Source organism: Phoca vitulina, unplaced genomic scaffold (assembly GCF_004348235.1).
Source record: "Phoca vitulina isolate PV1807 unplaced genomic scaffold, GSC_HSeal_1.0 scaffold16, whole genome shotgun sequence".
Lineage (NCBI taxonomy): Eukaryota > Metazoa > Chordata > Mammalia > Carnivora > Phocidae > Phoca > Phoca vitulina.
In genome coordinates, this window is record NW_022589719.1 from 35,043,445 (window position 1) to 35,058,065 (window position 14,621).

A 14,621-nucleotide genomic window follows, 5' to 3' on the forward strand; every position below is an offset into this window, starting at 1 on the left:
TCACGCGCCCCTCTCGGGCCACACAGCAGGTCTGGACGGGCCCACACCCAGGGTCGGCTGCGGAAATTGCAGACCTTGTGCAAAACGAAAATGCAGGAGCCCTGTCCAAAATCATGAAGAATTTTAAGGCGGTAACAAAGAGGCATGAATCAAGCCAAGGCCCTTCCTAGCACAGGCCCCCTGGGACTGCACGTACCAGCTGTGTGTGAAGCCGGCCCTGGAGAGTGTGGGGGGATGTGGGTGTTGGGTGCAGCCGGCCGGCAGGCCTTCCCAGGGTCACCTCGCCGCCCCCCGGCTTGGCACCAGCACCCTCTCCCACCCCGGCGTGGCTCCCAGCGCAGAGTCCCTACGCGTCCTGGCCCCGGGGACCTACAGGCCGCTCTCTGTCTTCCAGCATGGAGATGTGTGACCAGAGACACAACATCACTATGTGCCCGCTGTGCGACAAGACCTGCAGCTACTGGAAGATGAGCTCGGCGTGCGCCACGGCCCGGGCCAGCCACCTCTTCGACAACCCAGCCACCGTCTTCTTCTCGGTCTTCATGGCCCTCTGGGGTAAGCAGAGCCTGGCCGCCCCGGGGCTGTGGGGCAGGGGCGACTTCGGCTGGGCTCCGACGTGGCCTGCCTTCCTCCGTGAGATTTCGCACAGCAGCGTTGGCCAGGAATGAGCGTGGGAGGGGGAGTCGGGGGAGGCGACAGCCCGTCGTGTCTGCAGGTGAGGACGCTCTGGGCTGCGTCCCGGATGCAGACTGGTTCTTCTGACCTCTGCCTTATGAAAGGCAGAGGAGGGTGCATTGCTCTTCGGAGCAGGCCCTCTTTCCTGGGACCAGGATCATTGGCCCAGGAGTGCCCGGCAACGCTGGGAAGGCCCTGGGGCACGTCTCTCCTTGGGTCCTCACAGCGCCCCTGCAGATTCCACGTGCCCACTTTACGGGGGAGGACGCCAAGGCCCAGAGGCAGCTGATGTGAGTTTCCCAGGGTCACTCAACTCCTGATGGAACGTGCGCTTTCTAGAACCCTTAACTCCACTATCACCCCGAGTCCAAGGCACACGGCTCATCCTTCAGGATGCTTCCCCACTCCGGCACCTGACTCAGATGCTGGGGGCATGGGAGGTGGGTGAGTGGTGCCTGGATGCACTTTTGCAGATGTTTTTGGATTATCAAACTGGCCCGTTCCCTCCTCTGGGGCCCTGTGTTACCCCTTTGCCAGGGGAGGATTCAGGATTCGGGCCCTGGGCAGCAGCGAGAGGAGCTGTCCCGTGGGTGCCAGAGCCCCGGGCCTTGCCCCCAGGGACCCCCTTCTAGTAGGAGATGGAGCTGGACACAGAGAGGGCACAGGAGCTAAGGGTCAGGATGCCTGCGGAAGGAAATCAGGACGGACTTCCTGGAAGAGGTGTGAGCCCCTCCAGCGGAGTTCTGAAGGTGTTGAGGGCAGAGGTGCTGAGCATTTGCGGTGCAGGGACTCAGTGTAGAAACGGAGGGGCCTGGGAATAGCCCTGCTGGTGGGTCTCAGAGCCTCACGTTGCTGCTGAGGGGCCTCTGCCCGGCTCTGCACACACAGCATCGGCCCCGTGCTCAATAGGCGTGCGAGGGGCAGTGGTGGGCTCAGAAGCTGCTCGTTTTGCACACGGGGACGGAGGCTGCCACCGGCCGACCAGGTGTGTGGCTCTTACCGGTCAGTGTGATCTAGATGTGTGAGGATCGGGTCAGAGATTTCGGTTCCTGCACTCCATTGCTGAGCGGAAGCGTTGTCAGTCTCGCACCAGAACCCTCAATTCGGGAGGATGTTTCAGAACCGCAGAACCCTCGAAGTCGGGACCTGGCCTTCCCAACTCGGCAGCTGCCCCGGGGAGGCTGGAGGCTCGGGGAGGTCTGTCATCACGGGAGAAAAGGGACCACGGAGGCAGAGCCAGCTTCCGTGGCAGGACAGGGCTGATGCCGGGATCCTCACCGGGCCTGAGCCGGCCCCTGCGCAGCCGGGCAGCCTCCCTCCCTGCCCGAGGCGGTCTATTCAGACCCGAGGTGGTGTTCGAGCGGACTGTCAGCGAGGAGAGGGAGCGGCAGGTGTCCCTGCGGGGCTGAGGGTGCTGCCTGGCCCGGTCTCCCTGGAGCAGGGGGCTCAGGGTGGGCTGAACCTGTGTGGTTTGGAGGCGGGGGCTGCAGAGGAGCTGAGAGGTGCCTCGGGAGACCCGGGAAGGGCGAGGAAGGCTGAGCAGCAGGGCTGGTTCCTCAGTCACATTTCCACACTTGCTGGAAACCGAGTGGGGGGCGACAGGCAGCGCCCACCAGCTCTGGGACGGGTCCTGCTGAGGATGTGAGTCGGAGCATCTCCCCTTAGATGCTCGGAACCAGCCACCCCACCCACCCACCCTCCAATCTAGAGAGCAGCTTGGTGTTCTTGGCAGAGCCCCTGCCCATGGGTCTCCTGCCCCAGGGTCTCATGCCCTAGGCCCGGCGCTGCATCCCCCACCTCTGGCTGCTTGCTCGGGTTGGTTCTCCACAAGCACCCTCCAGTGGGCCCCTGGCCAGCGCTCCTGGCCCCTTCAGGGTCCCTGGGCCCGTGTGGCTGCCAAGCCAGCACCCAGCAGTGGTCCGTAGGGTGACCCGTGAGCCAAGGTGACCTGGCGGTGTTGGATACCTGAGCTGCTAGACGGCGCCGTGCCCCTCTGACTGTCGGCCCGGGCTGCCCAGTGGGCGTTTATACCCTCGGGACTCAGGCTCTGGCTCTCCCAGCTCACCCTGTCAGCCCTGGAAGTCTCAGCCTCCTGGGCTGTGAAGCAGGTGGCAAGGGTCAAGGTGCTGTCTGCAGAGCCTCAGCCCGGGCTGAGCGCGTAGCTGACTCGGTAGGGCTCCTGCGCAGTCATCACACCCTGGCGGCACCGCCTACCACGTGGGGCAGCGTGAGAGGTAAAGACGTACGTGACTGTGCCTGGCCGTGGGGGGTCGGGGGTTCATCAGCCAGTTTTATGAAGCGCCCATGCTCAGGGAAGCCCGGGAGGCAAACTGATGGTTCTGCCGCCCTTGGAAGCTTACAATCCAGGATTCAGGCGGGAGCAGCATGTGCAAGGGCCCGGTGGTAGGCGTGCGGGACCTGGTGAAGGAGCCTGCTGGGGGCAGGGAGGAGGTGGGAAGGGTGCAGGGGGATCCCAGAGACCCAGCAAGGGCCCTCTGGAAAGAACTCCATGTTCTCACCGGGAGGAATCAGAAGCCAGGGCAGTCGGTCTACGGTATCAAAGGTGTTTTTGTGTCTTATCCTTGAGTCAGAGACAGCAGGTGTAAGAGGCAGCTTGGGAGGGAGTGGAGGGAGGTCTGACCCAGCTCGGACGGGGACAGTGGCCAGGGGGCTCTCGAGACCAAAGTGAGCTCCGCGGCAGGTGCTTGGGCCAATGGTGAGAAGCCGGGATATCCCAAGGGGGGCATGGGGCGGCCACGAGGTGGCCACAAGGGGAAGGGGGCCTGTGGGAAGGGCCAGAGCCACAGTCAGGAGACCTTGTCACCTCCCTCCCCAGTCCTGGGCTTCCCGATTTTGTCCCACCCATTCCCACTTGCCCCAGGGAAGCTCTAGGAGGAACCCAGCCCCAGACTCCAGGTGACTACGCCTCCAAACCGAGGGCCCCCGACGGGGAAAGGACATTTTGATCATCGCAAAGGACTCGGGCGCCTGTTTCCACTCTCGTGAGGGCCGTTCCCAGGGTGAAGACACTGGCAGGCATGGCTGAGCGGGCTTCCTGTGAAGCCCGGGGGTACAGTTCCAGCCCCCGCCCCACTGTGAACCAGGGGTCTCGGCCTCCGGGTGGGGAGGAAGCAGGCCCCCTGCGTCGCTGGCACACACACGTCCCCTGCAGCCAGCCCCCCCGCCCCGACAGAGCGTAACTTAGAGGTGCGTGGCCTGTCTCCTCGGCCAGGCACCACTCAGGGCCGCCTTTCTCCCGCGCGGTGAGGGAAGCCAGCAGCGGCCCGAGCTCGGCGCAGAGCCGTCTGAGGCTCTAATTACCGGGCCTCCAGCTGAAAGCTGTCCGTGGCGAGTCGTGCTGCCGAGCCCTGAAATCTCCATGGGCTTCCGGCCGTTGCAAGTTTTGTCTTGAGTACTAACACCTTCGCTGTCCCCTGAAGGAACGTGCACGGGCCGTGTGGGGCGCGGCACTTCCTTCTCAGGCCGTCACCCCAGAGTGCACGCAGGTCGTGGCCAAGTCTGACAGGGGCGGGTCTGTCACCCCCCCCCAGCGGTCAGGAGGAGGCGGGCCAGTCTTGTCCCTCGCTCGCTGGGCTCGGAATGGCCCTGAGTGCCTGCAGCCTGTGCACGCTCGGATAATAGAAAGTATCCGGGACTGTCCATGCACCCCGGCTCCCAGGAGCTCCTGCCCAGACCCAGCCCAGCCCAGCCCTCCCTCCCGAGTGGCCGCGGCTCTGGGCTCATCTGTCCCACTTATCGGAGCAAAGGTTCTGGGCCCTAAAAGTTTAAAACCCAACAGTCTCCCCGTGGTTCTCACACTGGGTTTCCCACCCGACAGGACGGTTACCCCAGGACGAGGGTGCAGCAAGGTGCCTGGACACAGCGCCCTCGCTGGAGCCCCCTCTCAGGGCCCACCCCACGCTTGCCCGCCCCTGAGCCGGTCCGCAGGTTTTGCACGATGCACGCCTCCCCTGCCTCACCCAGTCCTGGCTTTGCTTTAAAATGGCCGCAGCCCTCTTACCCATTTTTCCATTTGGGGGTTCATCTGTGGGTTTTGGGGAACACGGGAGTTCCACTGAGAAGGTTTGAAACCTCTTTTCTCCAGCGAGGACCGGGGGGCCAGGAGAGGGACTTTGCGGCAGGTGCCTTGGGGGTGTGAGCAGCATCGGTGCACACATATTGGCAAAGACAGGCACTTGGGAGCCACGGATTGTGCTGACTCTGCCTTGCGAGGTGCGGCCGCAGAGCGAGGAGGCGAAACCTGCGTTCCCGGACGGCTGCTCAGAGCGGGAGACAGACACAGGCAGAAATAAGCATAGCCTCACAATGAACGCCGTCGTGTCTCTTGGAGGGCAAAGGCAGTCTTCCGAACGAGGCCGCAAATGAAACCGTAGGTCACCAGCTCAGCACGGGGAGGGTTTCCAGCAGTGAGCACTGTGTCGCACTAGGGAGGTGGTGAGCGCCCTGCCCCGGGAGGCATTCAAGCTGTGTTGGAGGACCACTTGCTGGGGCTGCTGATCTGTGTGGTTCCACTGCCTGCCCTCGCCTCTCTGGACCCTGTGTCTGCCGGGCATCTCTGAGCCCCCCACTGCTCTCTGCTCCTCATTCTCAGCCTCCCTGGCTTCCTCAGGACCTCAGCACAGGTCAGCTGTCCCCTACCCCCCAGCCTCTCCGGTCTGGGCCCAGGAAGCTCCCAGCGGAAACAAGGACCTGCTGGCTGGGCGCACAGCCTCCTGGGTCCCTGCCCTGAGCCGGGAAGGCTCACCGGGCAGCCCACTCGAGCCCCCAGTGGAGCTCAGCTTGTCCAGGCTGCCGGCTTGACACTTGGGTCCGAGCCGATACTCAGCCGGGTGAGCTCTGTACCAGGATGGGCGGATACAGGGAAGCGGTTAACGGCGCTGCCAGGTTCTGGGCCGGACCCAGGTTCAGACCTCTTAGCCCGTCACCTAGCAGCTGTGTGACCTCAGGCAAGTGGCTTCTGCTCTCTGGGCCCCAGGTTCCCCATTTGTAAGATGGGGGTAATAGTGCAAGCCGCCTGGAGCAGTGCTGGGGCCCCGAAGGCGTCGTTCCTTGTGACGTCCTTGGGGCCGTGCCTGGTGCCGGCGGTCACGTTGTGTTAGCTGTTACGTCGCTTCAGTGAGCGCTTGCTTACTGGAAATGTGAGAACAGCCTGGACCGAAGGAGGCTGGCGCTCAAATATAACCCTGTGCTTAGGGGCCTCTGTCGGATATGTCCCTTCACCCCGTCTGGAGGAGAAGACCCGCTTCCCTTAGCCGAACCCTGCGCTCCGCCAGGCAGCGTGCTGAGCATCATAGGTGCGGTGACTCCTTAATGCCCCCAGTGACCATAGGAGGTGGATAGCTTTATTGCCCCATTTGACAGATGAGCAAATCGAGGCAACTTTCCCAAGCTTACACCAGAACTGAGAGGCAGAGGCAAGACTCGAGTCCCAGCACTCTGGTTCCCCAGGCCCCGTGCTCGGCCGCTCGTCCCTCCTCCCTGGCCTACATGGTTAACCGGCTCTCGGTGACGTGCCTGCTCGACACAGGCCTTTCTTACTCCTGACGGATGACCTGGACGGCTTCCCCATCTGTCCCCAAACACGCCTCTCTCCCCTCCGGACCCGCACCGAGGGCTGACTGTGTGTCAGACCCTGGGCGGGAGCCCTGCAGAGGTGACCACAGCGACGTCCCAGTAGCCCTGGAGGGAGGGTCGGTTGCTACTCTCCGATGAGGACACTGCGGCACAGAGAGGGTGTGGCTTGCCCGAGATCACACAGCCACCAGATCTCTAACAGACCCGACAGACCCTGCCCAGCCCGTCTGCTTCCCAGACCTAAACTAGCGCTCTGGTCACCTCTCTCCCTGTGGATGTGTTCCAAGCTCTGTTCTGCGCCTTCCTGGGGGAGCAGAGGGTTTCCTGGAGCCCGTCGTGAGGGGCTGGCCGGCAGGGACGCCGCTCAGCCAACCAGTACCACAGGGATCTCGTCAAATGCTGTGCACCTGCTCCTGGGTTTGTGCTTTATTGAGCACCTACTGTGTGCAGAACAGCCCTTCCCAGCACCCCGTCCTTGAGAGACAAACGTGATTCCATCCCCCCAGGATGTAGGGAAAGGGGCAGATCTGTGCCTCTGCTGGTTGGCCCCCACACACCTCCTCTAGCTTCACTTCCACCCCAGGAGACAACAATGCACCTGTCTGTCAAGCGCCGAGTTCAGTCCACACACTCTCATTTGGGGGAAAAAAATAACAAAAAAGCCGAACAGCTCCCGTGAAGCACTTCCTTTAGGAAAAAAGGAGCGTATTGTAAATCAAGACAGAAGCAACAGGAAAGAGCCTGCGGGGCTTGGGAGGTGGCGATGTGGTCCAGGCCCAGCCGGCAGGGAGAGGGGGACGCCCCCTCAGTCCCCGGTCCCCACGGCTGCACAATTGCTGTCAAGCATAATTAGCAGAGATCTCGAGGTCGGTTTCCTTTAAATCCCTTACTAGTGATTTGTTCATATCCCTCCAGGGGATCATTTTCCCACTGGTATGTCTTCTTTCCCGTGTCCTTTCTTCTCCTGTCCTCCAGCGGCTAACGTTTCCGCGGGCACAGTGCCAGGGCCCTGGACCGGCTGCGGCCTGCAGGGGGAGCGGGCGGGGTGACCGCCCCAGGCTCCAACCTCGCGTCCGCTCCCCAGTGGGGTCCGCCGGCCCGGGTGCTGACACGTGGGTCCCAGAGACGCCAGCTCGCTGCCGCCTGCGATGTATGACGTTTCAAAGCCTCAAATAAGGTGTCACACAAAGCAACTTTGAGCCCCGTTTAGCTATTTGCTGGGATCAATTTTCTGAAATTATGGCATAATAATGGGGTTTTAATGGCTTGTCAGTTCCGTGCAGAACAAAGGAGGTTGTTTGATTTGAGCCCGGCTGCAAGAAGCTGCAGGAAGGTGGCTCCGACCTTAAGGAGACGGTGGAGGTGTGGCTGAAACCCTTCCCGGGGCCGTGCCCAGCCGAGCACCCCAAGCCAGGTGGGGGTGTAGTGAGAGCTAGTCTGAGGTTCTTGCTGGAACTCAACGGCCAGTGGCAGCTCACGAGTGAACTCTTGTTCGGGGGGTACATAAGGAGGGTGCCTGGTGACCCAGAGAGGCCTTGGTGCCTGAGCCCTGTCTCTTCCGAGAGCCCCTGCCGGTCCTGCAGCTCCCAGGGGGAGGCATCTCTGGTTCCCCCTCGGAGGAGGAGATGTGTGCGGCGAGCAGACGCTTGGGGTGTTGGGAGCCAGAGGTTTGAAGCTGGTCTCTCCTCTCGGGGATGGCATGTCAAGGAGGATGCGCCCCCGGGCTGGTGGAGTGTGAGCGGCCGAGCCCTGCCTGCCCCCAGGGCTCCGGGCGCGGGAGTGGGTGGCAGAGGTGAGACAAGACAAGAGGCAGATGGAGGGAAGTAGGACAGACGATGGCTAGGTCAGCGCTTCCAGACCCTTGCGTGCATACCACCGGCCTGCCGGGCTTGTTGGGAATGCAGACTCTGTGGTGCCCCCAAGTGCCGCTGCGGGTTGGCCCGTGGGGTGCCCCGGCCTGTGCAGACGGGGCGCCGGGGCCTGCGGAGGCCGGGTGGTCACGTGCCCGAGCCCACACCTGGACGTGATCCAGGGTCGACCCAGAGTCCGGCGCTCCCACCTGCTGCCTCTGAGCTGCCCTACAAGAAAGTGTTTGTCTAACACTGTGTTGTTGAGACAGATATTTGAGGAAAGAAGAATTATAGCTCAACCACCTGCTTCCGCCCTGGCCCGGACTTCCTTGTAGGTGTCTGTCTGTGCTCTGCTGCCCGCTGGGCTCTGGATTCGGGGGCCCCGGCCTTGTCTCTGGGGCCCCCTTGTGTGGTCATCGAGGCTGTTTCTTCTGTACGCTGACCAGGCTCTGCACACAGCTTGCCCTCAGTGGGGGGAATGCCACCACCCCGGCCCCGGCCAGTCCTGGCACCGGACCAGCTTTCTGCTACTTGTTAGTCGGTCACCTGATTGCTCAGAGCTTCAGTTTATGCATCTGTAGAAAGGAGTGCGTTATCCCTACATGGAGGGCCTGAGGCTGGGGTGGAAAGAGGGGGCGTGCAGAAGCAACCCGCCGGCAGGGCCTCCAAGGAAAACGAGGAAACCTGCAGGACCCACCGCCGTCCACGTGGTTGGTATGGGGGTGGGGGCACAGGAGCACAGTTGCGAAGGACGGACACACGGACGCTCGCACTTCCTCCTGCCTTTACCCAGCCCCGTTGCTCATGATGCTTTTTGAGCTGAGACGCGGGGCCTGCGCCCTGGGCTCAGCATGAGCCTTCACATCTCCGCTCCTGCTGGCCAAGCCTGAGCTCCGTGACTGGACCCCTTTACTCCAGAGCAGGCATGCAGACTCAGTGCCATGGAGTCCGGCAGTGGGGCGTGGTGGGGTCTGTGGCCAGGCGGAGAAGGTGCCCCTGAACCGTGACACAGAGAGGGTCTCTCCTCTGCTCCAGCCTTCCGGTACCAACGCTTCCAATTTTTAAAGAAGCAGAAAATTAATTATTTTATATAACAGATCTTTATTTCTTAAACACAATCAAGCCAAACGAGGCTTGGCCGTGTACCACCTCCACTCCTGGCCACCGGGCTCCAGTCTTAGTCCTTGGCACAGATCCCTCTGGGAGAGGGTCCCCGTATCTGCCTTAAGATTCACAGTGCACATTCTAAGCAAGCGTGCCTGGGATCGAAGAGCGGCTGCCCAGCTGTGGGACCTTGGGCAACGTAGTCACTCTGTGCCTCCCTTTCCTCATCCATTAAATGGCAATACAGGTTTGCTCTAATCGTCAGACTGCTTAGTATGACTGTGGTTATTATTCCCTTAAAGAACATCAAGTATCCGTACGGAGGGCCGGTCAGTACAGCGGTTAAGTGTAAGCTCTGGGGCCAAATGGAATTCGGCTCAGATCCCAGTCCTGCTCTTAACCTTCAGTTGATCTCGGGCGTGGCATTTAACCTTCTGAGTCTCGGGGGTTGCTTGTAAATCCATGAGCAGAAATCATCCGTACTGCATAGTGTCGTGGCAAGGGTCAGGTTGCCCACGTCCACGAATCCCGAGCAAGAGCGCGGCCCGTGGCGAGCCCTCATAAGGTAGCTAGCTGTGTTATCACACCGCGGGCGGGTGAAGGGAGGGCAGGTGGCCCTGAGATGGAGGTGGGGATGGGCCCGCCAGGGAAGGGGGAGGACACGGGAGGCAGGGACAGGGCAGGTAAACAGGCCAACCCCTGGGTGTGTGCAGTCAGCCCTCCCGCACCTTCCCACTCTCGCTCGGCCCCAGGACTGAGAAGAGGTGCTGCCCGGGGCGGCAAGGCCAGGACAGAGAGAAGGCGGGAGGTGCCTTCCAGAACAGGGATCAGGCCAACCTCTTCCATCCACCGCGGTGGCCGGAGGACATGTGGGAGGAGGCCGAGGAAACCCCCTCGTGTCCCGCTCCTTGGGAGGTGGTGCGGCCCAGACCGGCCTACTCCCGGGCCCGGCTTCTCCACGGCGGGCGTCTGGCCCCGCTGCCGTGCTCCCCACGGCACTCCTGCTCGGTGCCTGTCTGCTGAGTGCGCATTTGAACCCCGTGGAGCTGCCTCCCTGCTCCCTTGCTTTCCCATTTCCCGGCAGATTCTGCCAACGGGAAGGCCGGTGGGAGGTCAGAGGGCGACCGAGGGGAGGACCAGCGCACCGCTCCCCACCTCCCCGTTTCCCGGCCTCTCCGGCGGGGCCTTTGCCGAGCCCGTGGTTCTGACACCTGCGGGAAGGCCCTCGCTCCGCCTGGCTCCGGTGTACCGTGTCCCGGCACCCAGCACCGGCGCTGGCCTCCTGCTGTCCCTAATCCCCGGCCCTCTCTCCATCCAACCTGGCTTCTCCGCTCCCGCACGGCCGGGGCGGCCGGTCCCCAGGATTCAATCACTCCCACTCGAAAGACCTAGAGAGGCTGCCGTTCCCTGGCCGGCCCGGCTGGCTGGGCAGCTCATACTTCGGGTGCGCCCGCTGTCCCCAAAGACAGGCGATCTCAGGGGCCCTGTTGTCACCTCTCCTTCATGGGGAGGGGGGCGATTCGGACCGGCGGAAGACCTCTGAGCCCAGAGATGAGCCAGACTCAGACGCACTTCTTGCCCGTTCCAAAGCTGCACCCTCTCAGTGACGGACCCTGCTGCTGGGCGGGCGCCAGACCTCATCTCGTTCCATCTTGACGCCACCGCTTGTCAGACAAGCCGTTCGATTGCTCCTCCCGTGACTGTGAGGTTTCAGTAAGATCAGGTGACAGCTCTTCCAACGGTGTGGGCACCTACCCGCCCAGGGGCCCTGAGCTCTCTTTAACGATAGCACCGCACCTGTCCTGACCCCCCACGCTCAGCCTCTGCCAATTGTCCCTCGGGCCGGGGGAGCCTTAATATTCACCAATTCGGCCAGTTGCATCTCCGTGGTTGTGTGCTCACAAGAGCCGTTCATCCATCCGGTGAGCACTCCTAGCACCTGTCTGTGCTGGGCCGTGTGCCGGGAATCCAGATGGACAAGGCGGCGTCCCCGCCCCACACACCAGAAGGGCCCCTGTACCGGGAGAGGGGACACACCATGAGCGAGCGAGGTCCCAAGAGGAGTCAGGTTTTTTCCTGACACTGAGGGGGATGATCGGGGGCTTCCTGGAGGAGGCAGCATTTGAACTATGTTGAGTCTATTGAGGATACGAAGCAGGACGTAGCGGCTAAGAGTACAGCTCAGCAGCCAGACTGTCTGCGGGGATTTGAAGCTTGAGTGAGCGGCCTTGGCCCATGCCTCGGCCTTTGTGACCTCAGGACCCCCACTTGTGTCCTGGGGTCCTCAAGATTGATGGAGCAGGATGTTAGGAGCACGAGCTCTGGGACCAAGCTGCCTGGCCCCTCACCGGCTGGCTGAGTAAACTTGGCCGGGACTTGATGACCCTGGGCCTCAGTTTCTTCATCTGTAAAATGGGAAGGTGAGTGTCCCTGTCCCGTGGTGTCTGCAGGAGGGCAGAACAGGCGGACTGGTGTGAAGTTCTTGGTCGGGCATGTCAGATCACGGGCCGGACAGTGCCGGAGACGAGAGTGCCCTCTTGTCCTGGGCAACTTTGCTCTTCCTCCCGCCTACAGCTGCCACCTTCATGGAGCACTGGAAGCGGAAACAGATGCGGCTCAGGTACCACTGGGACCTCACGGGCTTCGAGGAGGAGGAGGTGAGCAGGCTGGTCCCCGCGCTCCCTGTGCCCTGCCCCATCCCCCCGGTACTCAGTCGCTGGCCGCTGCCAGGGCGATCTTTTGGGGGTCTGCTGGAGTCTTGGATCTTGAAGCTCCTGTGGACGCGTGCCCAGACTCCCCGCGCGGACCCCTGCACATCTGGCGCAGCCTGGCGGGTCTGGGAGGGGACCGCTGCCACCCCCAAGGCCAAGGCCCTGAGGTGGCCATCAGCCTTTGCCCCGGGTGCCGCGCCCGCGCCCCAGAGCCCACTCTCCACCTGCAATCAGGCCTGGTGGGGAAGTGGGAGCGAGGCCTTCCTAAGAGGAGGGCAGCCAGGTGCTGCGTGTCTCTGTGTGCCAAGGAGAGGGGCGTCCAGGAGCGAGTGGCCGTCGGGCTGGCGGGGGGACCCCGGCCCCAGGGCCCCTCGGGAGAAGCCTTGCCACTGCCCCACCCCCAAACCACCAGCTCCAGCCGGGATTCCCGGGGGTGGGAGGGAATAAGGAGGAAGACAGCCCGCGGCACAGAGCAGAGCCGTCGGGGGTGGCCCCCTGGCCTCTACTTACTTTTATAGAGCACATGCTTATTTTTTATTTTTTTAAGTTAGCTCTACCCCCAGCATGGGGCTCAAACTCTCAACCCTGAGATCAAGAGCCGCACATTCCACCGACTGAGCCAGCCAGGTGTCCCCCCCATGCTTTTTTTTTTTTTTGAAGAAAGCTCTTGGGCACTTTCATCGTGACATGGAAATCTCTTCCACTGATTTTTTTCACCTTCCTCTTGTATGGCCCCCCACGACACGTGCCCTCCTGGGACTGAAGGGCCGGGCACTCGTCCACCCAGGAAGCCAGTGTGCAGGCTCTGTCCTGACGGTGTCGTACATGGACGAGGGGGCGAGGGTCTGCCACGAGAGGCGCAGCAACTTAGTGACGACAGATCTCAGGGGCCAGGCTGCAGAGTCCCATCCCGAATTGCCACCACCCTCGCTGTGTGACCTGGGGCAAGCCTCTGGGCCTCAGTGTCCTCGCCTCTCCTAGTCCTCACTCGATGGGGCTTGAGGGGCTCTTAAAGGGTCGGTAGGTCAGGAGCAGGGCCCAGCAGCAGCCGATGCCCCAGACAGGTCACCCAGCTAGCCACCTCCGGGCGCAAACTTCATCCACAGCAGGTCCCGCTGTCCTGATCCACAGGTGGCTGCATCCGCCCCTGCCCACCTGCAGCAGCTCTTTAGGGGTGTGGCCGCGCACAGACCCCGACGCTCTGCCCCCAGGGCCCGGTCTGGGTCAGCCATCCACCTGGCCAAGCCGCCTTCCCTGTGACTGTTTCTATTAGAAAGATTCGAGTAGAACAAAAAGCAGTCATCTATTATTTTAGAAGATTTAGAATGTCCTTTCCACCGTGTGGTCGGGGCGGGGGGGTCCCCTTTGTTTAACCCCCTGGGAACCCATCCCAGGATCTCCTCCCCGTGACGGCTCAGGCTCTTGGTTTCGGGGTGGTGATCAGAGCCGTTGGACATGGGTCCCTGGCAGGCCCCAGTGAGTCCCCCGAGTGAGCCTCCTGCCCCCCGTGGCTGGCCAGGGCCTCCTTGGGGAGCTGGTGACTGAGGGGAAGCCTCCCGGAGTCTGACCCCGGGGCTGGTGCCCAGCGCAGAGGGAAGCCTGTGTCCAGTGGGCCGGCCTATGGGCCCTTTCCCTGAGTCTCACCCATCACGCCCTTGGGGGGCCTCCAAAACCCCACGAGCTGCAAACGTGACCCGCGCAATGGTGACTTCAGCCGGTCCTGGTTCCCCACGTCCACCTTGTCCCCTGTGTCCATCCACCTTCTTCCTAGTTCTTAAGAAAATGATCTCTAGAGGATGCAGCCTATTTCTTACAAAAACAACACAAAGTAATGAAATCTTTTTGTTTTTGTTTTTACGTCCTGGTTCCCCGAAGGAGGCTGTCAAGGTTTGGATTTTTTGTCACTCCTCTATCTTCCTGTAGCCTGTCTCCCTGGGAGAGGGGCCTTCTCGCACACTGACCCGTCTGTCTGTGCCGCGCAGCTCCCTGCAGCTCCTCCACCACGGGCAGGGGTCTCTGCTTCCTCCCCCACCTCTGGGCCTCTCGTATCCCTCGTTCTTCTGTTCCAGCGCCCTTCGCTGACCTGCTCTGGGCTCCCCCGAGGCCTGGCGCCTCTGGTCTGCTCGTGCTCGCTGACACTTACTGGCATCTCTTCGACCCCCATGGCTTCTGATAGAACATTCTCGGGGGCCAGTTCATGGCTGGGTGTTCACCATGAGAAAGTGGGAGGCAGGGCGGTCGGCAGCCTCGCACAGACTACCTGCCTCCGGGACACAGATGCCAATGGGCTGGGGTTCCCAACCAGGGAGAGAATCCTGGACAGGCCGTGGACGGGGGGGTTCTAAATTGGAAATGTACAAGCAGCCAGCTACGAACTGCCCCCCAGAGGGTGCCCAGGGCCAGTGCAAGGACTGAATTTGTCATGTGTGCTTATGTTGAGGGCCTTAGACTCACACTTAACAAGGCTTCTTGTTGACTTGGTTTCTTCACAGGACCATCCCAGAGCCGAATATGAAGCCAGAGTTTTGGAAAAGTCACTTAGGAAAGAATCCAAAAACAAAGAGGTATGGTGGCCATTGCCAGTTGGCTTTCCCAGCAATAAAACATTGTATGTACACAACAGTATAGACCAGGGCTCAGCAAACACTATGTGCACACAACAGTATAGACCAGGGGCTCAGCAAAC

At 61.8% G+C, this 14,621-nt stretch overlaps 1 protein-coding gene across 2 annotated transcripts in view; it reads left to right on the forward strand.

The window, feature by feature from the left end:
• The window catches only part of ANO1 (anoctamin 1), a 78,809-nt gene that overhangs the window by 39,526 nt on the left and 24,662 nt on the right, over positions 1-14,621 (forward strand). For both annotated transcript variants that reach the window (XM_032414224.1, XM_032414223.1), the window contains 4 exons: positions 395-555; positions 11,799-11,881; positions 13,811-13,822; positions 14,428-14,499. In XM_032414224.1, coding sequence (XP_032270115.1) covers positions 395-555; positions 11,799-11,881; positions 13,811-13,822; positions 14,428-14,499 — 328 coding nt within the window. The remainder of the gene's footprint in view (positions 1-394; positions 556-11,798; positions 11,882-13,810; positions 13,823-14,427; positions 14,500-14,621) is intronic.